The sequence below is a fragment of the Palaemon carinicauda genome, chromosome 45 (assembly GCF_036898095.1).
Source record: "Palaemon carinicauda isolate YSFRI2023 chromosome 45, ASM3689809v2, whole genome shotgun sequence".
Taxonomy (NCBI): domain Eukaryota; kingdom Metazoa; phylum Arthropoda; class Malacostraca; order Decapoda; family Palaemonidae; genus Palaemon; species Palaemon carinicauda.
In genome coordinates, this window is record NC_090769.1 from 21,367,816 (window position 1) to 21,394,255 (window position 26,440).

Below are 26,440 nucleotides of genomic sequence, written 5' to 3' on the forward strand. Positions count from 1 at the left end.
GAGAGAGAGAGAGAGAGAGAGAGAGAGAGAGAGAGAGAGAGTTACATAGATTTATACAAAAAAAAGAATAAGAACTATATATATAATATATATATATTATATATATATATATATATTATATATATATATATATATATATATATATATATATACAGAGAGAGAGAGAGAGAGAGAGAGAGAGAGAGAGAGAGAGAGAGAGAGAGAGAGAGAGAGAGAGAGAGAGAGAGAGAGAGAGTGAGTGAGTTACATAGATTTATACAAAAAAAAAGAATAAGAACATAATATAAATTATCAATTTAAGTCTATCTATTTATATGTCTACAGAGAGAGATTGATTGATTGATTGATTGAAAGTTTTCTAGCATCCTGACAGAGAGAGAGAGAGAGAGAGAGAGAGAGAGAGAGAGAGAGAGAGAGAGAGAGAGAGAGAGAGAGAGACGGTGGCTTACAAAGGTGACACGGGCAGACTATATTCCCTGAAGTAAACAAGATATCAGTAAATCTGGTGACGTCAAACCTCGTTCGTTCTGTCATATGTTAGCTCGGTCGGTTTCCCCTTCCCAGAAGGTTTCCTTTGGCACAGAGACCCGGTCTCTGCGATAGCGATAATAATATTGACGAGCGTTATTAGGTATTCGTGTTATGGGGGGGAAGTAAATCTATTCTTTTGTTAACTTCTCCTTATATAAATATCTCTTTTCTTCTCAAAAACTTAGTCTGTAGATCAGATTTTGAATGCTTGAGATGTCTAGAGGTTTCTGAAATTTCATTTATATTTCTTTTCTCCGTCGTATCTTATATTTGTTTTCATATCTATCATCCAAAAAGAAGTTTTGATTCGAGTATAAATTTTAGTTTGGAGGCCAGACTTTATCGAATGATTTTCTATTTATTTATAAGAAAAATTCAAATCTTGAAGAAAGAAAAATTAGTATGTAAAGCAGTTGGTATTTTCTTTTCAAACACACCGTCGGAATGGGGAAGCTATTGTTCAAGTCAAACAAATCAGCTACTGAATTATCAAATTGCTAAGCTCAGTATGAAGAGAGTTGCCTCTTCGAATTGGCAGTGTATAGAGGCTGCTATTTTAGAGGGAGAATTGGAATTGAGTAAAAAAAAAGAGAGACAAGTTGCAAGAGAATCTAAGGAGATAGTTCACATCCCTCTGGTGTTCGGTACAAGATTAGGTGGTGATGTTGGCAGGCGCTCAAGACAACGTAGGTGGTTGTTGACAAAGAGAACGCAACCATCTGCCTCTGAGCCCTTTCAGCTTTCACGTTTAGCAACACCTCTTGTTAAAATCGAGTTCCTTGGCAACTTCTGCAGGATCAGAATTGATACGATGGAAGATATAAGAAATGATATAATGAAAGACAAGTTATATTCAAGATACATGTGTATATACTACCCCACTCCTGAATGTATCACTGATATTTTTACATTTGCATCAAAATTGATATGATGAAACAATAAAATAAATGTTATATTCAACATATATGTGTATATACCACCCCACTCTTGAATGTATTACTGATATTTTTTATATCTTCTAAACAAGATTTCACACCGAGTCACTTAACATTTGTATCCACACCTGTATCAAATTGAATCTTCGCACAGATCTCTCTTCCTTTATTATAGATTCGTAAGTGAGAAGAATAACTCTGACTAGAGAATGTGCATAGATTTCAAAGCATTATATGTCAAACAGGAAGGGAGATCTGTGCAAAAGTTTGTTTTGATACAGATATGTCCAATTAAACTGAAAGATAAGCAGAGAATTTTTAATAATCAACCAATGTTTGTTGTATTGTTACTTTTGCTGTTATTGTTATTTGTTGTATATGTTCATATGGAGAAAGAGAAAAAAATTTACATATTCACAAAATTTTTCAGGTGATAAAAGAGTCGCATAATTGTATCTGTCATTGAATTGTGATGTGTTTCTGTCAGAGTTCATGATGTTGATAGAACTATTTTTCTCCCAACAGCTTGATTCCTGCGATCAATATGAAGACCGCAGGAAAATCAGAATGCGCCTTAAGTCTCTCATGGCTGAGAAGAAAGGTAAAAATGTGTTCCATTTCATTTTCTTCTATAAATTTCTATTTTACCTGTTATGCATTCTGTGGTATATTGTCCTTTGAAAAGTATTGATATTGTAATATTGTTCAAGTTAATCTTTGTACATACTGTGAAAATTATTTCCAAGGGGGTTATTTTTTTCCGAGCACATTTTGCAGTATATTTTTTTTTAAATTGCTCTAACAGCCTTAATTTTTGTCATAGAGAGGTCAGGTTGGTCTCATTCTCTTGGAAAATGCCTGAATTTTCTCAAAAAATTATCAAAAATATGATAAAAAAATAATTTTATAGCATTTTTTTGCAAGGACGTACCGGTACGTCCATGGGGGTAAAGGGATGGGTTTTGTGAAACGTACCAGTACGTCCTTTGGGGGTAAAAGGGTTAAGTTAATCTTTGTACATACTGTGAAAATGATTTATTTCTTAATACATATATGCTTGAATCTCACACACAACCCCTGTTATTTCAGCTCTACATGATGGGCTGAGTGGCCATGACTTGGGTCGTGGGTCTCGCACCCAGGGCTCCTCGGCGCAAAAGTTTGAGGCAATGTCCAAGACCAATAATTATTCTAAAGAATCTAATTTGCGTAGCAGTGAGGGTGAGTTAGAACCTATAGTTTATGATCAGTTGAAAACTTCACTTGAAGAATCTAGACAGCGCTTTGGTGGCGGGTCTTCACAAAAACGTGCTAGGGCAAAGCTTTCGGGTAGAGAAAATTCAAATTATTCTTTCCCTTCTAGTAATAGTAAGTCGAGTGAGGAACACATGTTTGATTCAGGCACTGAATCAGGAGATGAATCTAGTAATCAAGAAGAATTTCTAAGTTTTATGGAAGGGATAAAGGCATCAATAGGGGATGCAAATATGGATGGTAAAAAGAATAATCGTGAACATAGTCAGGGGAGCACAGACTCAAGTAATGAATTTAGTCCAGAATTGATAGTCGAGGTTAATTCAGTGCTAGATCGATTGAAAACAAATATTGGAAAATCTAAAAGTCAAAGTAGTATTCCTGAAGTACATGAAGAAGGAGAAACGGAATTGCTTTCACTCATCGATCGTCTCCAGAATTCCCTCGGAGGAGCATTACTTGATTGTAATGTTGATGAGGAAAGCAAGTCAGCTGATGCTGATGCATTACTGAATAAAATGTCAGCTGATTATATTGATGATGCAGATGATGAGGATGATGGTAATGAAGAGGAAGAAGATCGAAGAGAATTGGAAGAGGAGAGGGAGGAAGGTGGAGATGAAGAAGAGGAAGAAGGGGCTGCTGAAGATGAAGACAGTGATGCTGAAACGTTTCATGAATCGATAAGAAACATGAGTGGTGTACTCAAGTCAAATTCATCTGGCCTGATGCATTCATCTTCATATGCCTCTTCTGGTGCTGGAAGTCCTGCAGTAGTAACAGGAGGACTTAGATTCTCAGTTAATATGAATGAGGCCAGCGGTGTAATTCTCAAGGTAGATGAAACCAAATCTGAGAAAGACTACACTCGGCACTCTCAGTCTTCGGAGAGGTGCCATTCGAACGTATCTAGTAGAATCTCAAAAAGTCCTTCTGGTCATTCGAGTCCAACCAGTGACCAACAGTCTCTACAGCAAGACAGCAATATTAGTGAGGCTCGGGTGATTCTTTCCACAGCAATAGGTAGGTGCCAGTCACGTGAAGAGTTGGTCAGACAACCCAGTGATGGCAATATATATGAAGATGAGGAAGATGAGGTTTTTATGGATGCTCAAGAGGGGTCAACAAGAGATGGAACTCCTGACAGTAGAATGAGCAATTATAGTGATCAGGATAATCCAAAAAGGAAAGAAAAGAGAGAGATTCCCTGGAAAATAAGAGCTGCCAAGAAGCGCTTTGAGAGGCCAAACCAGACTGACAGCCAGTCTCCTACACCAGTAACTGTATATGACCACCTAGCAGGGGCTAAACTAGTTCAAAGAAAGAAAACAAAGTATCAGAAGCTGTGGGATTCAAAGACTGACTCCTACAAAGTCCCATTAACCTACCAGAGCCATTCAGTTGGCAAAATACAAGATATGAAGAAAAACTGGGAATTTCTTAACCGTTCTAATTCCAATGAAGATTTTGGGGTTATGCATAAACCTGTACATTCCAAGTCTGCTGAACGTATGAAAGTGGAATATAGTCACTTGGTGACATCATACTCAGCTGGAAGTATAAGTCCACATAGCCCTGCAGTATCACACCCACCAAAACAAGCAAATCATGTTAGTGACAAAAGTGATTCAGAAGATTCAGATGATGAGGGAGAAGTCTTTTCTATTCAACCTTATCAAGTCAGAGTTGGAATAAAAGCTCACCATCCGGGTGTATTCCATAGACAACAAGAATCACAAGTTGTGAGATCAAGTAATGTTTTTCAGAAGCTTGAAAGGCAGGATGTGAAGAAAAAGGGCAGTTACTTTGTGGAAAAAGCTTTAGATGCCAAGCCAACTGTTTGGGGTGAAAACCCAAATAAAGATAGACAGGTAAGTCCACATTTGCAACAGCAGTCTCAAGCACCGGCATTGCCACCACGTCAACAGGGAGCACCCATAGTTCCCCCTAAACGGCCAACGTCTTTAGCTATTCTTCCTACAGTTCCTGATTGTCGTCCTGCTCTATTTGAAGACGGTAAAAATAATTCGAGTGAACCACCACCACCCTTGCCTCAGAGAGGCGAGATTCCTCAACCACCACCAGTTCCACACCGAGCAGAGTCAGCGTCTGAGGAATGCGAGTACCACGCGCCAGCTATTGGTCGTACTCACAAGGGGACCACTGTGGTACATCATGGACAATTAATAACACGGTCTAAGTCAACTCCTAATGCACATTTAGTGTCTGGACACATAGAAGTGCATAAACCTCTTGGAAATCTAACAAGGAGACGTAAACAGAGCATTGAAGAAAAAATGTATTTAGATAGTCTTCCTAAGCCAAGTGTTACACAATTTCAAACTAATACTCAGGTCAAAACACACCAAGTTTCTCATGTTCATAAACTGCTCTCTTCAGAAACTTCTGCTGTTGAAATGGAGATTAACAATGGGCATGAAGGTCTTAACCATGCTGATAAAGCAGTTTTTCACAGTGAAAATGAAAATCACAAAAACTTGGAAAATGGCATTTCTGGTATTTCAGATGATCCAAGCACCAAACTTTTTACTCCTGAAATGATGGTCAAAATTGCTGTACATAAAGCTGCAATAAGTAAACAAATAAGTGAAGGTGAGCAACAACGTAGATCCGGTATGGTGAGAGCTAATTCAGCTGAGGCTGAACTAACATCGACCCATTCTAATCGCACTTTCTATCGCATGAATACAATATCAAATCCTGATGCTGCTGCAGATGAATTCGTGAGCACTGCACGGCAAGGAATGCCTCACCAGAATAAACGCGTTACGAGAAGGAAGCAAGATGAAGATGATGAAGAAGAAAAGCTCATTGAACTTTTAAGGCAACAGTCACTTAGAAATAAACAAAATGCACAAGCAAAAGAAGAGCAACAAAAACAGCAAGAAATTATAAAACAACAAGAACTAAAAAAGAAGGAAGAGTATAAAAAAGGGCTAGAAATGAGGAAACGTGAATTACAAAAGCAGCAAGAGCTACAGAAAGTACAACGTGAGGAGGAACGAAAACAAGAGGAGGAGATACAGAGGCAAAAAGAAATCCAAAAGGAACTAGAGATGAAGAGACAGCAAGAAATTCAGAGACAGCAAGAGATTCAAAGACAGCAAGAGATTCAAAGACAGAAAGAAATCCAACGACAAGAAGAACTGAAGAGGCAGGAGGAGTTGAAAAAGCAAGAAGAGCAAAGGAGACAAGAGGAGCTTAGAAAGCTGGAAGAATTAAGACGTCAAGAAGAGCTTAGGAAGCAGGAAGAATTGATGCAGCAAGAGCGTAAAAAGCAGGAAGAATTTAGGCGACAAGAAGAATTGATAATGCAAGAAGAGCGAAGAAAGCAAGAAGAATTACGAAAGCAGGAAGAAATGAGGCGACAGGAGGAAATAAAGAGGCAAGAAGAACTAAGAAGATTAGAAGAACTGAGGCAACAGGAGGAGCTAAAACGACAAGAAGAAGTAAGAAGACAAGAGGAGTTAAGAAAGCAAGAAGAACTAAGGAAACAAGAAGAATTGAGGTGGAAAGAAGAATTAAGAATGCAGGAAGAGTTGAGAAAGCAAGAAGAACTAAGGCGACAAGAGGAGCTTAAAATTCAGGAGGAACAAAAGCGGCAAGAAGAACTCAGAATGCAACAGGAATTACAGAAACAAGAAGAACTGAGAGCACAGCAGGAGAGGCAAAGACAAGAAGAACTAATGAGGCAAGAACTTCAAAGACAAGAAGAAGTTAGAAAGCAAATGGAGCTAGAAGAATTTCAGAGGAAATTAGAAATTCAAAAGGAAGCCGAACTAAAAAGAAAACAGGAGGAACTTCAGCAGCAGATATTACTGCAGCAACAACAAATTTTACAGCAACAACAACTAATAAAACAACAACAAGAAGAGTTACTGAGACATCAAAGCCAGCAGCAAAACCTTGACGTACAGGAGACACGGCTAAACACCATTGATCAAAAAGCGTTTAGTCAGCAGTCTCAGCATAGCCAAGTTAATGTCCAACAATCTTCTGTTGTTCAACCAATATCTCAGCCTCAACAAGGCAGTGTGGTTCAACAAGGGAAAGCTCTTAGTGCTGTGCAACAGGCTGTGCTTGAAGAGAGCCTACAGAAAGGACCTACCTTTGGCAAGCAAGCACAGAGGGTTCCTCAAAACAATGCCACAGAATGGACATCCAAAACGACGTATGGAAGAAAAAACAGCGTTGAAGGTGCTGCAGGTATGGTAACTGCTGCCTTGTCTCGTCATCAGTCTCGTGAAGAATTAGTACGACGAACGAGCCTCTCGGCTTCTGGTATGAATGGCAGTCAGAATTCTATTGGACAGTCTTCCAATCCAGATATAGAAGGTTTTGGTGCTGAATATGATACTGAGATGAATGATGATGTGTTCTCTAATGATCAACAGGAAAAAGTGCAGTATACAAATTCACTAAACAGCAGTGCTGCTTTGGATAATAGAAATAATTCTGGTGAAATATTCATGGTTAGTAAAGTTGTTGTTGGTCCTGTTAGTACGCCACCTCATCAATACCAAAGTAGTCCAGTGGCAAAAAGTCCTCAAGAGAAACCAGCTCTTCGTCGTGTGCATAGTCAGCATGGGTCACCAAGACGTGAAGTCAACAAAGTTGAGCTACAGGAAATGGACCGTAGTAAGAGCTCTTCCGTTTCCTCATTAGCTGAAAAATTCCAGCCCCAGCAGCCGCAGCAACCGAAAACAAAAGTCAGAGCTTTCCAAAAGAACTATTCCTTTGATAATGTATCATTTAATAACCAAAGCTCTGCTTCACCATCTGATTCACCTGTCTTCATACAGAGTCCAGTGATATCATACAGAATGACTCCAGGAGGTATATCATCCTCCATAAATGATAGTGACAAAATGAAGAAGAGTTCATCAACTACATGCTTAACTAATACTGGTCAAAGTCAACAAGTTTTTAGTCCAATTAATTCTATTAATCAAGCATCTTCGTTCACTGCAGCAACACGGGAAACTGTGAGAACAAAAAGCTCTTCAATTTCTACTCTAAATGAAAAAGTTCAAATCAAAGCACCAAGTCTTCCAATAAGTGCTCAGAATGCAGCATTAGGTAGTGTTAGCCAATCCCTAAAGAGTATTACTGGAACGGAAGTAAAAGAAAAATCAACATTCCTACAGCAGAACAAATCAAGTCTCCCATCACCAACAGCTATTAAATGGGGCAGTATATCTGATAATAATTCATCGAAGCCAAAGGCCACAGATTTTGTAGTTCCACCTCTTCCAACAACAGTTATGCGCCAACAACAGCTACGAGAGCAACAGCTTCGTGAACAGCAAGAAAAGCAACAGAAAAAAGTCTCTCGTTGGGGTAATATTCCTGATAATACAATGAAGCCTAAGAATTTAGAGTTCAATCCTCCTCCTCAGCCTAACTTTAGTATGCCTCAGCAAGGAGTGTCCAGATGGGGAAGTGTTCCAGATTCGGTCTCCGACCCTAAAGTAACTGATAACGTTATTCCTGTAGCTTCTAAGACAGAACGTGGTCGCTTAAATTCTGCTCCCACGCAGGATTCAAGAATAACTAGCATGCAGCATCAAACATTTTCTTCCTCTTCTCAGTTATCCTCATCATCAATGCAGGCAACATCACAACCTTCTATAGGTCGTCCTTTTGCCACAAGTAGTAAGAATGTGTCCTCTGCTGCGATGAAATTTGAACAAACTACTTCGACGAAAGTAACAGGTGCGTCTGTTAACTTAAATTCAGCTGTAGAAAGTAATCTACAAGGAAATCAAGGTAAGGTCACCAATATCTGGGAATCAGCAGTCAGTGCTTCAGAAGAATCAAAGTCTTCAACATCACAGAAACCATGGAAGGGAGGAATTGCACCTGATGCAACTGGTCAGTATGTTCAGAGGAACAAACAGAAGCTTGAAGAGACTTCAAGCCAGATTGTACAAGAAACTTTAGATTATAATAAATCTGATATAAAAATTAAGAAAGTAGCAAAGAGTCAGTATGATGTCTGGCAAAAAACTTCTAGCACTTCTAGTTCAGCTTCTCAGGGGGAAGATCGTTCAATGCGGGTAGGTAAAATTAAAAACAATGTTTGGGAGAATATGACAGATAGGGAAGAGGACAACACAAAAGGAAATTTTGATCCTAAAAGATTAGATATAGGCCATATAAAGAAATGGGAAAATGCTAAAGAAGAATGTCATGAGAGTGTAAATGTTTTAAAGACAGAAGGAGTAAGAATGAGAAATAAAGAAAAGAAAGAAATTTGGGAAAATATGAGCAGTGAAGAGCAGAGGAACATTAGGGATGAGAGATCAGTTAAAAGATTAAGCAAGGAACAGATTAGCCACTGGGAAGCTTCAGGCAATAAAATTGAAGAGCCAGATGGTGAGGGAAATCAAAAAGTTAAAAGGAGAAGTAAATTACAGTATGATAAATGGGAAACTGGTATACCTTTCCAAGAGTCAGGTGATGATGAAGTAGGCTTTACAGTTTGGAAAAAATCTAATGTAAGTTCCCAAGTTAAAAAAGAAATAACAAAATTTCAAGATGGCACTACATCTCCTTGCGATTCTCGTGAGGTAACACCACCGAGACATGTCCGTCGTTCAAGTTCCGGTGCTATTAAAAAGACTTTAGCTGCCTTTGAGCAAGGGATGCTAGATAAACAAGAAACAGTAGATACTACTCCATCTCCAGGATTGAAACACTCACGATCTGGTGTTGTAAAGAAAGGTATTGCAGCTTTTGCTGATGCAAGTGACCAAGATACCCATGTATCAGCACCACCGCCACCATTACGCCACTCAGGTTCTGGACTTATCAAGTTAGGGTTATCTGTCTTTGAAGGACAGCCATCCCTCGAATCACCAACAGAACCAGAGTCGTCTTTCCTAGAAAAAAGACGAAGTTTCCACGACTTCCACAGCGAACGTTTCTCTTCTCTCATGGAAAGAAGTGAACAGACCCAGAGCTCTGTTCAATCTGTCAGCCTCAAGATTCCTGTGGAATTAATGCAAATGCAACACAAAAGGCCACAAAGTCTCTCATTTTATCCTTCTGCTCCTAAACCTGAACCTGGAAATGCAATGAAAATACCTTGGGGTAAAGAGCCTCCAAAACGGCAAACTCCAACATCTAATACTAAAATGATTTATGGTAAGAACCAGTTTGAAGCCTCTTTGTCTCCAGAAAGTGCTGAGAAAAAGCGTAGAGAAATAGCAGCATTTTTCCAACAGTCCAGTGCCCAAATCTCTCAAAAATTAGAGTTAGCAAAGGGGAAGAAAGATGGTCAGAACACTAGTAAAGAAACTACTCGTGTCATTAAAGATAAGACAGTCATCCGCGAAATGTCAGTTTCTAGAGAGAAGTCTGTCCTTCCCGATGACTTGAATGATTCATGGGAAGAATTACTGTCAGGTACAGAATTAAATACTTCCATTGACGAAGCATTTACTGAAGCTTTGCTAAATGACATAGAACTAATAGAAGAGGATAATTCACCTGGATCGGAACACCGTCGTAGAACTTACAGCGAAAATCGTTTAGAGGCTTCAGACACTGAAATGACAAAAATAGTAATGGGGGCAAAAGTAACACGGTCACAAACATTCAAAGATTACGCAGACCTTATGGTAACAAGTGAACGTATACCGAGTCCTCATTCCAGCGTAGATTCACAGGATGTTAGTCAGTCACATTGCCTTGATCAAGCAGTTGATAATATGTCAGACTCGACCTCTGAGGGGCTAAATGAGCAAAAAATACCTAGTAGGGGGCAGAGCAGGGGTGACGTAACTCCTGCTGAAGATGGTGACGATAGTAGTAGTGAAGGTTCCGTAGGTATGTGTCACAACTTTGTTAACAACACAAATTTCGGTTATGATTTGTATGAATATCCATTTCCTGCTGACCACTTTATACCTAGTTCATACACTCCATCTTTTTTTAATGAAAAACCATACTTCCAACAGAATGATAATGAAGATAGTCTGAATTCATCAAGATATTTAAACCAGATCTCATTTACAGTGCATTTTGAGAGTAATTTAAAAAGCTTTCAGAACCACACTGAAAGCAATTCACATGAGTTTTATAGCAAAAGTAATTGTGGGTTAGAAAACCAGGAAGGTTTTTCAAGGAAGCAAGAACAATTTTGCAATTGTGAAACTAGGAGGCCAGATGACCCATATTATACGGAACAGTTTCTCATTCCAGAGATAACCATAACAGACTTAGATGAAGGGTTTCCCCAAGAAATCGCTGAAAATGTTCCACCGTCAGATGGTGATGAAGGTAATTTTCTAACTGTGAGTGCTCATCATTCAAACATATCCATAAGTAAAAAGCATTCTTATATCATGGAAAATTTCTTGAAAGGAAATGGAGGCATGGATGTATACAAGAAAACACAGCCTCCAGAGAAACAAAGGAAGGAAGTGGGCGAGAATTTACCTGGTGCTAAATTGCATGAGCATTTTCAGAATGCCACACAGGGAGAACCCACTACCTTTGATGGGGCCTATAGCTGTAATTCATTTTGTCAATACTCTTTGTCTGCAACTGAAGATTTTATTAATACGAATGTAAACATTGCCAATGAAAATGGTGACATTGAATTAACTCTTACTGATGTGGATGGCAAAACATGGAATATGGTTTATGATTTAAAAACTGATTGTGAATTTAATGATGCTATCCTTAATTCTAGTAAAGATTCTGAAAAATCAATTGATCATGCAAACAGTTCCACCAGTTTCCTCTTCTCACAGGCATCTTTTGAAACACAGAGAAATTACATACATCACCTTAGAGTACAACCACAGTATTCATCATCATCAGTCACATCATCTTTACCTGTAGGGACGTCATATTTGGTAACTTCAACTGAATTACTTCCAAATGTAGCTTCTTCACCTTTGATATCCATGGACAGACATTCTTGTATTCCAGAATTAACACTTTCATTTTCACCCTCCGCTCAAAACCCTTCATCACCATGCGTTCATATAAGGCCTACGGGCAACTGGTCATTATTTAATTCAATATCGCACTCGACATCATCACTTTCCACTTTAGGTGTACGTTCAGATAAGTTTCCGAATTTGGATTCCCCCTCAAACTGTGTTTACAATTCTAGTGATGAATTACAGTATGATATGGAAAATCTTGAATATTCTAAAGATGCTTTTGTAACTGAAGATGATTGCCTGATGTCTTCAGATTCTGATTCTGTCAGTAGCAATTCAGATACTATCATCACAGTCCTTGAAAGATCAGGATATAGCACAGTTAGTCTTGGTGGAACCAAATTTGAAGCTTGTGAAAGGAATGCTGATTTTTCAGATCATGGTAATATCACAGGAAGATCTGGGATTAAAGATGAAAACTACACGTCACGTAGTTACATTAATGATAATTTGCACTGTCTAGAGAGAAACCTTAGTAATGATAGATCTGGTGAGAACTTTTCATTTGAAAGTGAATGTGCAGAAAAGAGACATGAATATATAGGAAGTAATTTTGATGAGGGAAGTTATGTACATGCAACTCTTAATGGAATCAGCAATGTACCATTAGGTGAAGAATCGGAACAAGTTGAACATTCGAACGAAAGAAGTGAAGAGATGAATAGGGAATGGTCAGCAGAAACTGGATATGAGGTGCTAATCATTAATCGCCAACAGTACCAAGATGAGCTCATGTTCATTACTTGTATGGCCCTTTCTGCATATGCTCTGCTTGTATTTTATTCTTAGTCATGTGCTAAATTTCTAAAATATTTGATCTCAGTGAAAGTACAAAATGCTGCTGATGCTTATACTTTATGGCTCATTTACTATAGCTATGGTCACCTATCTTCTTTGTACAGTACTGCACTTAGTTCCAGTGCTTTGTTTTATTTTCTTTTCGTAAAAGTAGATTACCATTAAAAATTAGGCTGCTTCTTCAGGTTAAATGGTGAACTCTTTTTCTCTCTTTCCTTTATTCTGTGTGTTTTTATTACATTCACTTTCATTTTTATTTTCAAGCATCTGATCTGCAGTGAGAGGTAAGCTTGTCTATAGAATAGTGCATTATACTGTAGCCTTCAAGTTTCAATTTCTGAAGGTTCATAAAAAGACCAAGACCTGAAAACTGCTACTGTATTTGGCTGCTCTGCATTTTTGCAAAAAATTGTTGTTGCAGATCTATTGATATCAGTTTAAAGGGTCATCATTGTGTATTTATGTACAGTATGAGTATTTGTGTCATGTATGTTGCATTTTTATTTGCATGAGTTTTATCATCTAGTGCATTTAATGAGTTAGAGTACATATTTTTAATATTTAAACATTTTTTTTGGCAATGTGCATAATTATTTTTAGCGATGTGCATTCTTAACTGCAACATTACTTACATTACAACTGTCAATTGAAATTTCTAGTCATCTTTGAAAATGAAGGAGGATTTCTTATATCTTAATTTTACCACGCAGCAGTCATATTCATTTATTAATTAACATTATGGCTCTTTTCTTTAAGTTTCATAGATTTGAACTGAACTGTACAGTCTTCTGTCAGGCCTTACGTAAACTGCATACCGTACTGTTGTCTAGGAATACAAATTTTGACATAACTCATTGTAATAAACAAAATTCGTAATAACTCTGCAGCTTAGTCATCTTTAATTTGCAGTGTTGTCTTGCAATGAGTGTGTATTAACTACTGTATTAGACCAATTTTTCTGTAGAGCAGACTACAATTTTGTTTTTCAAGTAAAGTATGTTTTAATCGGTGTTGCCGTGTTGTCTTCGTTCGATTTTCATTACTATATCTGTAGATAAATCATTCTTTGTTTTTAGATGCATTTTTGTAGAGCTTCTGCTTTGTAGTGGACATAAGTTTTGTCAAGGTTTGTTAATACTGCAAGTCATTATAAGGGAAGAGAGAAACTATACATTATCAAAGAAGTGAACCCATTGCTCCTCAGAGGTTTAACAACCAAAATTGATGTGTATAACTATATATATATATGTATAACTACATATGTATATATAATGTACTGTACGTGTGCGGGGTAATATACAATCATATATTACAAATACATTCAATTGCCTGTTGATATTGAATAAATATTTTTCCGCAAGTTGAAGAAAAAAGCAATGAGGAGTATGTCCGACTATTACATAGGCACGAAACAAGTGATGACTAGAGGTTTCAATCTGATTCTTGCCACAATCCCCCCTCAACTTGCATTTATCCCTCATCCTATTGTATTTAAAGCCTGGCAATAGGGTATTTCAATAAAAATTTCCTAACCTTTCCTATCCTATCCATTACTAATAACAGTACTTCATTTTCTAATAATAAAGTTTAATTTTATTTTATTTTTGTCATACACTGTATATTAGATCATTCCTTTAATCATTATTTAACTGTTCCCTCCTCTGAAGTCTGTTTAATAGATTCATCCTTTACAGCTCTAATATCCTCAAGGCATTTTGTAATTATTTTTTGCTATATATAAACTAGTAGCTTTTTTTTTTTTTTTTTCAAATCTCCCCATGGCTAGCATTTAAGTTCCTTTTTTCTTAGTTGCATTGCTCAGAACAGCCATGTTATTGTGCTACAAGTCCTACCTCAGTGCTTGTTGTCATTGTTTTGGGGGGCTCGGGTTGTAGTGGCATGTGTTTGTGTTGTAGATGTGGCGCTGGTTAACGACTGGTTGAAGGAGAACTTCCCCGATCACCGAACTCAGGGTGGCCCCCGCCAAGGTGGGTAGTTCAGTGCCACCATACCCTTAATTATGTCAGTACAGAAATAATCCTCTTAATATTCTTAACAGAAAACAATCAGTTGGTTTCTCACTCTTTACACTCGTTCCAAAGATTTGAAAACTTTTTATGGTAAACAATTATAGTTAAACAAAACTTAGTTTGCATACATCGCATGCCACTAGTGTTTCGTTACATTATACAGTATATTAAAATTTACTTTTAATTTGTAGTTTAACCTGTTGGAATTTATAAATATAGGTTACACTGTTAATTTTATTTAAATATGAAACTTAGATTTTGAATCTTATAAATGTCTGAACAACCTAATTAGTCAGCTATATTTGGAGAAACAATTGACAAATAGTAAGGGAGTAGTACAGCATATACTGAAAACTATTGCCATTTTGAAGGTCATTTTTTTTATTTCCATGTATTACATTTTCCAAGGAACCTTTAAATACCCCAAATTACATTACAGGTCTTTCTTTTCCGTAATAGATATCGTTGCAACACACCTCAGGTAACATTTCCTGTAATGGCAAATTAACTCCCGACTCAGAAATACTTTTTTCTAATTTTGATTTTATCTGATCCTCACTATACAGTCTTTTATATTTTATTGATTTATTATGATGTAAATAAGATAACTAGTTCACACTGTAACACCCAAGATTTAAGGGTAGAGTTTTAATTTTAGCTCTTAAATAAAGTCCTAATATTCATCTACAGTTATTGTAAATACAGAATTTACATGGAATGCTGGAGCTTCAATACATAACAAGTCAGGGTGAATGCTAATTGCTAATCAAAACTGTATATGCTTTCCTAATATTGACCATGCTTAGGGAATTTTTACTGGTTGAAATTTCTGGAAATATGGCAGTGTACATTAATAACACACAATAATTTGTTTTCCCCATTAAATCAAACTTATTACTGTATTACTATGTCTTACTAGGCAACCGTTTCACTTTTGTTGATAAAGTACTGTAAATATTTCAATTGTCGTAAACATCCATATACCGTAACTAAAGAATTTGTGAGTCGAGTAAAGGTACAAGAGCATAAAATTTCATTCCTTGCTAAAGTTTTTGACATAGAGATTAACAATTCTTTAAAAAATATTTTACCTATTACAAAAAAAGGAAAAGTTATTTAAAATAAAACCTAATATGTCATTCAGTCCTTGCTAAAGTTTTTGACATACTGAATAAAAATTCTTTTAAAAATATTTTACCAATTCCGAAAAAAGAAAAGTTATTTAAAATAAAACCTAATATGTCATTGAAATAAATTCCCTCAGGCTCGGCCATCACGTTGAACTATTTTATAATAATGTAGACCACCGAGATATTGTCATGTTAGTGGTACTATTTGAATCCCTCAAGTGTGTCAGTAGTTCACAGATCACGGATATAATGCCATAATTAGGCTACGCAGTCTAGTGTATATTTAACTCCATCCATCTTTGTGGCCTACTATAGATGTTGGCAGCACAAAGTTAATCGTATGTCTAGAGGCAAGGTAGACAATCTGAACTGGCACAGTGCACTCGATATCACCCTATTGTATGGCCAGACCAGCTTAGGGAGTTAATCCTTACAGCATTAGTTTATTTTGTAGCTGTTATTCAACTACTCTGGTGATAGAAAGTTCTCTTGAAAAACATTAGACTAAACAACTTCATTACATTAGTGAGTCAACATGGCATGTCTCATTGCATACCCAGGTAATACAGGACTTTATCATCTATGTGAAGGTTACTTGTATTATTCCCGCAGATATATTTTTGATTAGTTGGAACATGAACACTGCAGAATAAATTTCCAGCAATTTTAACCCAGAAGAAAAGGCTTGAAATAATGTGCAATATAAACTTACCTGTTGGAATTACTGTATTTAATATATCCTTAAACTTCAGGAAGTTAGATTAACTTTCTTTGAATTTCTGTAGGAGATGCCAAGGCCTCCTCCACCATGTCTCCCTTCGGCACGTCCCGCACCTCAACCACAGATACACGCAGCTCCAGCCAAGGTAGGAATATTTCTGTTGGATATTCACTCAAATTCAAACTTATGATTCTGATTCCATTAGAGAACTTTCCCCAATGAAGAAAATTTAGTTCATCTGTATGACAAGAGACTTATCATTTATCATGATTCCAAATGATTTTGCTGTCGTTTTGATTCCTATTCATCTTTTAATGGTTTTTCTTTAGTTTTTATAAATACGTACACTAAAGCAAGAGTTGAATAACTCTTGGTCTTAACACTTTTTTATTTGTGGATGTATCTGATAAATTGAATGCCCTTTGAAAAATATTTTGATATTTTTTATTTGAATTATCTTTTTTCCTTGTGAATTGTAGTTAATGTATAGTTTCTCAAGACAGATGGATCAGCTTACCTCTTTGCTTTTTGTTACTTAGTATTTTTAGGCAGAATCAGATCATCCTTGTAGTCAAATAGATTTAATCCAAATAATGCTGTCTTTAAATCCTGCTCCAAGTCTTCTTTTGTCTTTCCATTCTCCTTGACAAATAAAGTACAGCCTTTTCAGTGATTTGATTACTCCAATTTTTTAAACCCTTTTGTACAGTATAGTATTTGCACTGCAATGTAAATTAGCTTTGTTTTCATTTGCAAACTCTTGTATAAAATATAACCTTCAAAAACTGGAGATGAATGTTCTCATATGGAGATCATTATAGTGAGGCTGTTATCCACTTTCATATTTACTATTATCTCATTAATTCGTTGAAATAAAGTAAAATACTGTTTATTAAAAAAAACTGGTGAATCCTATTACTTTTGAAAATTAGTTATTGATAAATTAGTTATAATCTTAAATCATCTTTCAGTTAATGTCCAAAAGAGTTCCTATTCTTCGAATGTCTCTTCCTCCACAACTTCGTCATTCAAGACATCCTCTGTCAGTACAGGTTGGTACAATTGATGTACAGTACTCACTCAGATAAAATACAGTGCAAGGCTTTCTAAATTATACTTTTATCAGTAGAATACTTCACAGTATAATTCTCATTATAGTATTGTGAAGAAAATCTTATGTGAAATTATACTATTGTTGTGCATCATTGTAAGTGGAAACTTGATTATTCTGCTGAACTTAACATTTTCTTTACCTTTTTTTAGCAGCTGACAGTAAATCGGTTGTGTCTCCATTTGATAAGTTCAAACAGATGGATGCACCAACTCCACGAACACCAAAGTAAGTTTGCTTTTAGTTTATAATTAAGTCTTGAAATATATATTTTTTTTTCTTAACTCAGTATGAAAAACTGGAATACAGTTATTCATAATGAATTGACTTCTGTAAACATTTAGTTGGTGATTATTCTTTAATTGGATAGTAGTGGAGAAGGTTTAGAAATACAGTAACTCTTAGAAAATGGATAAGGTGTAGATCATATATTGCAAGTATTATACTGTAAATATCATAAAAAAAAATATTGTATATCATGGGAATTGCTATTTTTTTTTTATTATTCATGAAAAATATTACTCTAGATTTGTTTAATTTTATTGGATGTTAAGTATATCTTAAGCATCAAACCTGCTTTATTTAAATGTGTATAAAAGTAGCTTTTACAGGTTCTTTTTGGGTAGCGGAATAAGTATTGTATCTGTTGCTTGGTATATTGTAGTATGAAACCTAATCCTTTTACACAACATTACATTGAATATAATTTCCCTTTATTATGAATCAAATTATGAAATTGACTTTCTTTTTCGCAAATAATTGACAGATGTCAATTATCATTATGACCCTTTGCTCTTGCAGAATCAGTTTTTTTTTTTTAAATATTATTACATTTTCTTGTTACTGCTGTCATATTCCGTGATTGGATGAGCCCTCCCGTACACAGAATACACTAACTCCTGCTACCTATGTTTCCTCAGTCCCTTCTCCTTGACCCTGCCCATTATAAGACACAATGCTGCCACAATCAAAAAAATCATCCTAGACTTCTGTAAGAGATCCACAGCTGAGTACGAGAGCAAGGTAGAGTTGGTTCAACTGGTTCCCCTGTGGTCTTATAGATAGAACATCAACCATCCAGCCGCTCCCTTATTAGCTCCCTGGTGTGGTTATTTCCCTGCCCCCCTCTTCTCCTCTCTTGTGATGTGTTTTCCCCGACTAAGAATTACTTTCACCAGTCCCCCATCCTTAAATCTAGAATTAGTTTGTTATGCTTACCAGTGCTTACCTTGCTCCTAGTGCATTTGACACACTTCCAAAATATAGTGTCACTAGATCATAGCTCATTTCCAAAATATAGTTTCACTAGATCATAGCTCCTGAAGACAACATTTAATACAGCTACCAACATATACACATTTAGTCCCTTAGAATCTTAGAATATAGTTAATGTAGAAATTAACACTAGATCAACCATAGATTTTGTATATACTGTATGTCAATTAACCTAAATACTGTATTGTTCTATTCATACAAAACTATGCTTTTGATAGTCTTTGACCTGATAATTCAAGTTTTGTAATTAATTTTATTTGAAGACAATGATTACAGTATTTAGAAGAAAAAAATAGATGTAGGGAGTTTTGGGTATATAATTTATTGTAAATTGCTAGATTTTTTTGGTTAAACATGGTTTTTAGGATTTTTTTCCTTTTATATTTTTTACTTAGTAGACCTGTCCTGACTTGTGTTCTGATTCTTCTTGAAATGCTATTGTTATTGTGGCCTGTTTCTTCTCTATCCTTTGCGTGAATGTGTGCATATAAGGATCTTGTTTTCTGTGTTACTTTCCATTAACATCTTAAAATACGGTAACCTTAGATGTTAGCTTATAAGTTTATAAAGCGTATGTGGAAAGTGATAGTGCAGAGCTGCTGCATGAGCTATGTAGCACGAGGCACTAACCTTCTGGGTGCCTGCTGGCTGCTATGCTGCCAATGATGTTACTGCTGAAGGTGCTCTACTGCCTGCTGGTCATTGCTGCTTCACGGCTTCTTCCTCCTTCTACAGCTCTAAGTCGAAGTCTGCGGGTGGTGGCCCACTTTTCCAATTATCCAGTCAGCTGAGTCGCAGTGCCTCAGGGGTGAAGGATATGCTTCTGCAGTGGTGCCAGTGCCGCACCCGCGACTATAAGGTATACAGGGCCTAACAAGGGTATCCTATGAAGGGCCTCATGCATGATTGCCCTAGGATTCAACAGCCACATAACACTGCACTATGTTACCCACCTGTGTGACAGATTACAGTATTGTTTAGCAAAGTCCACTTTATGACTGTGGTAAACAACTGATTGCATTTATGTAATAATAATGCATTGTATAATAGCCTAATTATCTATAGTGTATATAAAGTGTAAAATTATTAAAGTGCACTGTGATATGAAATGTTCATCTATCTATTGAAATATAATGTCGAACAGGTGTACTAAGTTGCTCCACGTAAAAAAACGTAGTGGAAATTGGATTCAAGTTGCACAGCGTAAATTACGCAACTTATTAATCTACAGTATTTACAGTTATTATGTCTGTGAACCTCCGCTTATGTTCATATTGCTTCTTCAGAAGCTTGGTTATCGACTTTTACACCAAAATTTACTTAAAATTTTCCCATTTTCTTTAATTGGAAAAAGGTACATGTCTCTATTTAAGTACTGAAACAATCTAGTGTTTAATGGTAAAGACTGCCAGCTGTTCCATGTTATTCAGTTTTCTGTTGTGTCAGTCTCATAAGGACTTATCCCCCATCCAGATTATGATGAGTGTTTATTGAATTTTAAGTTTTCTTCCCAGCTGGATTTGTTAGCATTCCTGCACAAGAGTAGCACTGTGTTTTAAATAAATGTTGTGAGGAGTATGATGCTTACTATAGCTATTTTGTTTTAATCAAACTGGTTAAAAATAAATTTTGGTCCTCACTAACTGATAAATACTAAAAGAGCATGTTACCATATTTATTCAGCCTGATAATGACCTGTTGGTCCAATAAATGCAAAGATAGCCATCCCACTAGAGAAGGTTTTCATTTGGTTTCATAAAGAACGTTAGGATATTACTATCAGTTCAGATACACAGTTACTCTATGTGCGTATCATAGCAGTATCTAATAATAAGCCTTGGGAAATATCATGTATATAATACAGATAGGTACTGGGTGAGAGATCAAGAGTATTTTATTTGGGATGGGTAACAATATGTTAAGAATCTTGGTTCTTAAGATTTATTTGACATAGGTCCTAGGTGGATTTTTTTTCATATTTTTTCATTATATGCTATATTTACATGACCTGCGAAGCCTCTTTGTAACTAAATATTTTTCAGGAATTAGATACAAAACTAATTTTGCTGTTAATTTTTACCAAGGCCATCTTTCAAATACCACTGTGTGTGGCTTCCATAATTTGAGATTCCAGACTAGTACCCCTTCATTTGAAAAGGTTGCATATCCTTGATCTAGCAGGCGTTAAACAAGTTTAAGCTCTCTGTGAATCACAATGACTATAATACCCCTTTTCGTTACATGGTAGAATGATCTGCAGATTTTGACCATCTTCTGTCAAGTGTCCAAGGAGGTTGCCATACCAATCAATCTACAATACTTGACCGACCCATTTCAAAAGTGGTTCATCCATATTACATCAAATAATATAATTAAAATTCTAGACTCCATTGGACTAGATTTAATGAAAACCATCACAAAATACAATTTTAATTATATTATTCTTTTTATGTGTTTTTCACCTTTCTCCCCTTCACTGAGTGTGGGAATCAGCAATATGAACATCAGGGGAAGTTCTTAGAAATAATGGAATTTTATTAATATTTTCTTTTATTTCTATACTCACCTTATATTCATATACATAGCTACCCTACTCCCCACTGACTTGTGATATTGAGGAATAGGGAATACTTTCAACTTCAAAACTTAATAACATGAAATGGCTGGCATTCCTTTCTATTAACCACTAGATTGTTTCATTACCTTACTATAGTCCATTTCTTCTAGCAATGCAGATTTGCACCAACTCGCAGCGGTGCCCTTTTAGCTTGGAAAAGTTTCCTGGTCGCTGATTGGTTAGAATTATCTCGTCCAACCAATCAGCGATCAGGAAACTTTTCCGAGCTAAAAGGGTGCCGCTGCAAGTCGGTGCAAATCTGCATCACTAAAAGAAATTGACCATAGTGATATGTACTGTATCTCTTTTTGAAACAAAAGAAAATTGGGAAAATTTTTAATAAATTTTGGTGGTGAACATTGATAAACTGAGCTTCTGGAGAAGAAGCAATACAAACATATGGTTAGTCTAGCAATAAGAATTTTTATTATCAAAATTGTATTTTTAATATTTTTCAAATTGGTTTAATTATAGAGTATGTACCCTATATAATAAAATACCATTTATTCTATTCCAAACCAATCAATATAATTAGATTTATCATACAAAAATTGGCAAGACTCATTAAGTACTTGTACAATAAGCTTTGATTTTATAGTATATATTTCAGATACTGTATACTGTATACATAGCATTCATATCTCGTACATCTTGGAAATATTTGACCAAAAGAGTTGATAATTTTATGGCTGAATACATAGGAACTTATGGACCATGAAAATGTCTCCTATATCCTCTGTTGTTTTGTTAAAAGTATATCCTTCAACCTTCAAGGTTTGACCTTCATAAATCCCCGCACCTTTAAAGATGCAGCATTGCTTGGTTGTATGTTACGTTGCATGACATGAAATTTGAACGCATCCGTTTTGAAAAATCCTATAAAAATAACCTTTAGCTTAGTCACCAAAATCAGTTTTTAAAGAGAATAGCACCTTAACATAGCATTGAGCAAAATAGTTTTTTGGTTAAGTTCTAGAGTAGAGCCTTTGAGGTGAATTTAAATTAATTCTAAAGTATTATGAGCATGGAGCATACATTCAATTATAGTGGAGTAAAGTGTACATGTATAGTCATATTTATAGATTTCCTTTTCTGATAACAGTATGCAATATTCTGTCTAACCAATTTCTTTTTGCAGTCTGTCCAACATTTGCTCTATAGACTTGTGCTTTCAGACATCAAATTAATGCAACAAAATCTGTATTAACAGTTATATATGATATCTACACTTCATTGCTTGATATATCACATTAGTGGATATTGTTCACTGTCCTTGGCAGTTTGCTATACTTTAGTCCTCAGCTTCATTTAGGTCTTCTTTTATCTATCTTACCCAGACCCAACTAGAATTTCATCCCCAAAAAGTATTTCATTGTTAATAGACACTTTTGCTATCATCACTGAAACAGGGAATAAAGATCGAGAACTTCAGCACAAGTTGGAATGATGGTATGGCCTTCTGCGCTCTCATTCACCACTTCTACCCCGATGCCTTCGACTTTGATAAACTAGACCCTAAGAATCGCCGTTATAATTTTGATCTCGCTTTCCGAGTGGCAGAGTAAGTATGAAAAGCAGTACTGTATTGTGATTAAAGGTTATAATGCCTTATTAATCGTAAGTTTTAATCTCAACAAATTTCAAGTCGCAAGTATTAGTTCATTAATGAATAATGAGCAGTCGTTAATTAAACTAAAAACCATTGCTTCATAGTACTGTACTGGAAGTCAGGTACAGTAAAGGTAGCCTTTAACCCTTTTACCCCCAGGCTCTTTGGAAATTTCCAACCCTTAACCCCCAGGGGGTTATTTTTTTCCCATCACATTTTGCAGTACAGTATATATTTTTTAAATTGCTCTAACAGCCTTAATTTTTGTCATAGAGAGGTCAGGTTGGTCTCATTCTCTTGGAAAATGCCTGAATTTTCTCAAAAAATGATAAAAAAAATATGAAAAAAATTTTTTGATAGAATTTTTTTGCAAGGACGTACCGGTACGTCCATGGGGGTAAAGGGATGGGTTTTGTGAAACGTACCAGTACGTCCTTTGGGGGTATAAGGGTTAATATGAGTTTAACCTGGAATCAGATGTAATTGGAAATATTTTGAAGTTAACCTCCAAAATATAAATCAAAGACTTTAATGGCAGATGTCTAATACTGTACAGCATTTCAATGTGATCTAGTTTACTTTTTCCAGGTACTAACTTATATTCTATTTTCAATTTCAGTGAGAAAGCTGGGATATATCCCCTCTTGGATGTTGAGGACATGGTCATGATGAAAAAGCCAGATTGGAAATGTGTCTTTACCTACGTTCAGGCCCTTTATAAACGACTTAAAGATGAATAATGAAAGTGTTTCAAAACTCATAATAATTTTAAGTGAAGGAATTAGATTTTTTTTACACTGCAAGAGCCTCTAAGCTCAGGTTTAGTGTAATAAAGTGATAAAAAAATAAGTTTAGCAAGATTCAAGTGCTTAACTGTTTATTGCTTACCCAAGCAATATTCACATTGGTTGGCCCTGCTGTCTACATCCTTGAGTGTCTGCAGCTGTTATGTGTCTGTCCTATAGTAGTAGTGTATAATATTGTTTTTCAGAAGAAAAAAAATTGCCATTGTAGAATTTTGCTGTTAATTTTTATTTATTTATTTATTTATCCATATTCTAATGGGACCAAATTCAATGGAGTGTCATCCAGTGGACAGTGTTCTCGTGTACTGTATTGTAAAATAGTGCAGTTAATGAAAATGAAAAATAAAATGGAAATTTGGAAATTCCAGAGCGCTTTAGGTCATATCGACTTTCCTACATGCTGAAGGCACAATATGAAAAGTGCCAAGGATACTTCACTGTGTTACCTTATGATGTTAAGCCTAAATTATTGAATGGAAAATTTATTGGTGCTTTATTTAAACTCAGATGAAGTATCCTTCATGGCACAAATTATATTTTTTATGTATAGAAAGTCACAATAGGTTTCGATGATCACACGCACGTGTTTCATTGCGAATCATACCTTAGCTGTATGTAACATTTGTACTATATATAGTACTCGCAATACAGAGCTCAATGTATTCTCTTGCAAAGGTATATGATTTTTTTCTTTGTGAATTAGCATCATTTACAATAATAACCAATACTTGGGTTAGGGTGATGCTTTTTTATACTTCATAACTATATACAGTATGTATAAATGTGTATTATTCAAATGAAGATAGAGTTACTAAGTGTAGAATAGGGCTCGTGGTACTTGCTGTGTTTCAGATGTTTAAATATGCTGTATCCTGAATCCTGATGCTTCTTTCCCTTTTAAACTATAAATTGACAACAAAATTTCGTACTCTGTCTTATTTAGGAATAGTAATTTTGTGTACATTTTTGTGGCCGATGCTACTCTTTCTCCTCTCTTATAAAAACAGTAATGTTCACCATTTTTTTACCCTTTCGCAGCTAAATCTCATTAATTTAATGCTGTGATATTATTGTGACATAATCTGGTGCCAAGCAGTGTCTTATAGGGATAAGTAAAAGTATATCAGTATGGTGCGTTTTAGGAAAGAACTTTGTCAGAAATCTCGCTGGGGGGAAAAAAGCTTCATTGACAATAATCCCCGTGGTTCCTTTTGATTAGAATAGTGCTCGAGATTTTATACAGAGTACTTTTGCCTTGATGGCATCAGTTTTCTTTAAATTTAAAGGGGATATTTTACATATATAACACTTCAATAAGTTCTTTCTAACACATTTCATATTTCATTATATAAATATATATATAAATATATATATATATATATATATATATATATATATATATATATATATATATATATATATATATATATAAAATGATAGTTCAGCTTCAAATATAGTGTAACTATTATATTTAGAAGATAGATTTTTTTTTCCTTTTTTATGAAAGCTGATTTGTGTGCTTAATTACACTTATCATGGAATGCTATTATTATGCTTATGGAGCCTTAATGCTGAAAATTGTCATGGAATAAATGTGAATATGATGTATGGTTTTTATATCCTTAGTAACGAAGAAGATTTGCCAAGAAGTTATCTCGTAAAGAGATTGCTAGATAAATGTGTCCATTTGACACCACCCAGAACAATTTCCTACCAAAGAGAATGACAGCAGAAAGCCCGGCTTAAGGGGGTAAAATTGTCCTCAGTCTATGTGTTGGATAGATTTCTCCAAGTCATGAGTGCCTCCTACATGTTATTAAAAAGGTTTTTTTGCTGCTATAGGAGGAGAGCGTTTAAAATTGATTGGGAGCGTGAACTACATAAAGTACAAGGTGATCCTCCATGATAGCATATTAAAGTAGTTGTGGGAGTTAGATTGTGTTCCAAAATTTGGGAACTTGAGCGCGTATTATGAGCTCTAACTACCAACTGCGATTGCACCTTTTTGCGCATAACCTGATCTTTCCTATTAGTAGTTCTTATATGCATAGATCAATGCTAATAACATCCAACTCGCAAATCCGAAGGAAAACGCGCTATCACGCGCCTAGATACTCTTTTATCTGCAAAAGAATGCTCTTTGAAAGGCATTTCTTCTTGATCTGAGAGTAAAAGACTTGAAGAAATTACTGTACAGTACTGAAGAGCACTTGCGCTCAGAATATCGTAAATCGCTGTGAGAGCACTCACGCATGTTGTACTGTAAGTCTATGTCTCGACTTCTAACAAGAATACTTTCTTGTGTAAAGCTCTTGCGTGAGGATGATCGCGCTTGAGCGTGAGAAGAGCGCATATACAATACCCTATCTATGACCTCGTCTGGCAACAGAGACAAGGGGCAATCTTGAAAAGTCCTTGAGAAAATATCCTAGAACACTCACAGTTGCACATTCCCATTGGCTGGCATGCTGTCATAGAAGATAGTTGGTTATTAAGAAAGTATTCATTGTGAAGCACATGTTTGCTTGCTGGAGATTCTTCCAAGTCTGAAGGTATAGCGCCAAGAAGTTGGTGAGAACGTTCTGAAGCAAGTACTTCCGCACGCGAATTGGAGATAACTTTTGCTAGAGGCAACGATCAAC

The 26,440-nt window shown here is 35.8% G+C and overlaps 1 protein-coding gene across 6 annotated transcripts; it reads left to right on the forward strand.

Annotated features, from left to right (window-relative positions):
* Positions 1–2,693: 2,693 nt before the first annotated feature.
* On the forward strand, positions 2,694–24,855 carry LOC137634751 (uncharacterized). Of its 6 annotated transcripts, none has more exons than XM_068367254.1 (7): positions 2,694–8,456; positions 16,445–16,525; positions 17,352–17,432; positions 17,644–17,719; positions 18,412–18,514; positions 22,793–22,944; positions 23,612–24,855. In XM_068367254.1, exons 1-7 carry the CDS (start codon positions 2,855–2,857, stop codon positions 23,730–23,732), a joined length of 6,216 nt encoding a protein of 2,071 aa, XP_068223355.1. In that variant the 5' UTR covers positions 2,694–2,854; the 3' UTR covers positions 23,733–24,855. The 6 variants fall into 6 exon arrangements, with proteins under 6 accessions (XP_068223355.1, XP_068223353.1, XP_068223356.1 ...); XM_068367252.1 differs by lacking the exon at positions 18,412–18,514 and adding an exon at positions 19,502–19,625; XM_068367255.1 differs by having other exon boundaries at positions 17,647–17,719.
* Positions 24,856–26,440: the final 1,585 nt, after the last annotated feature.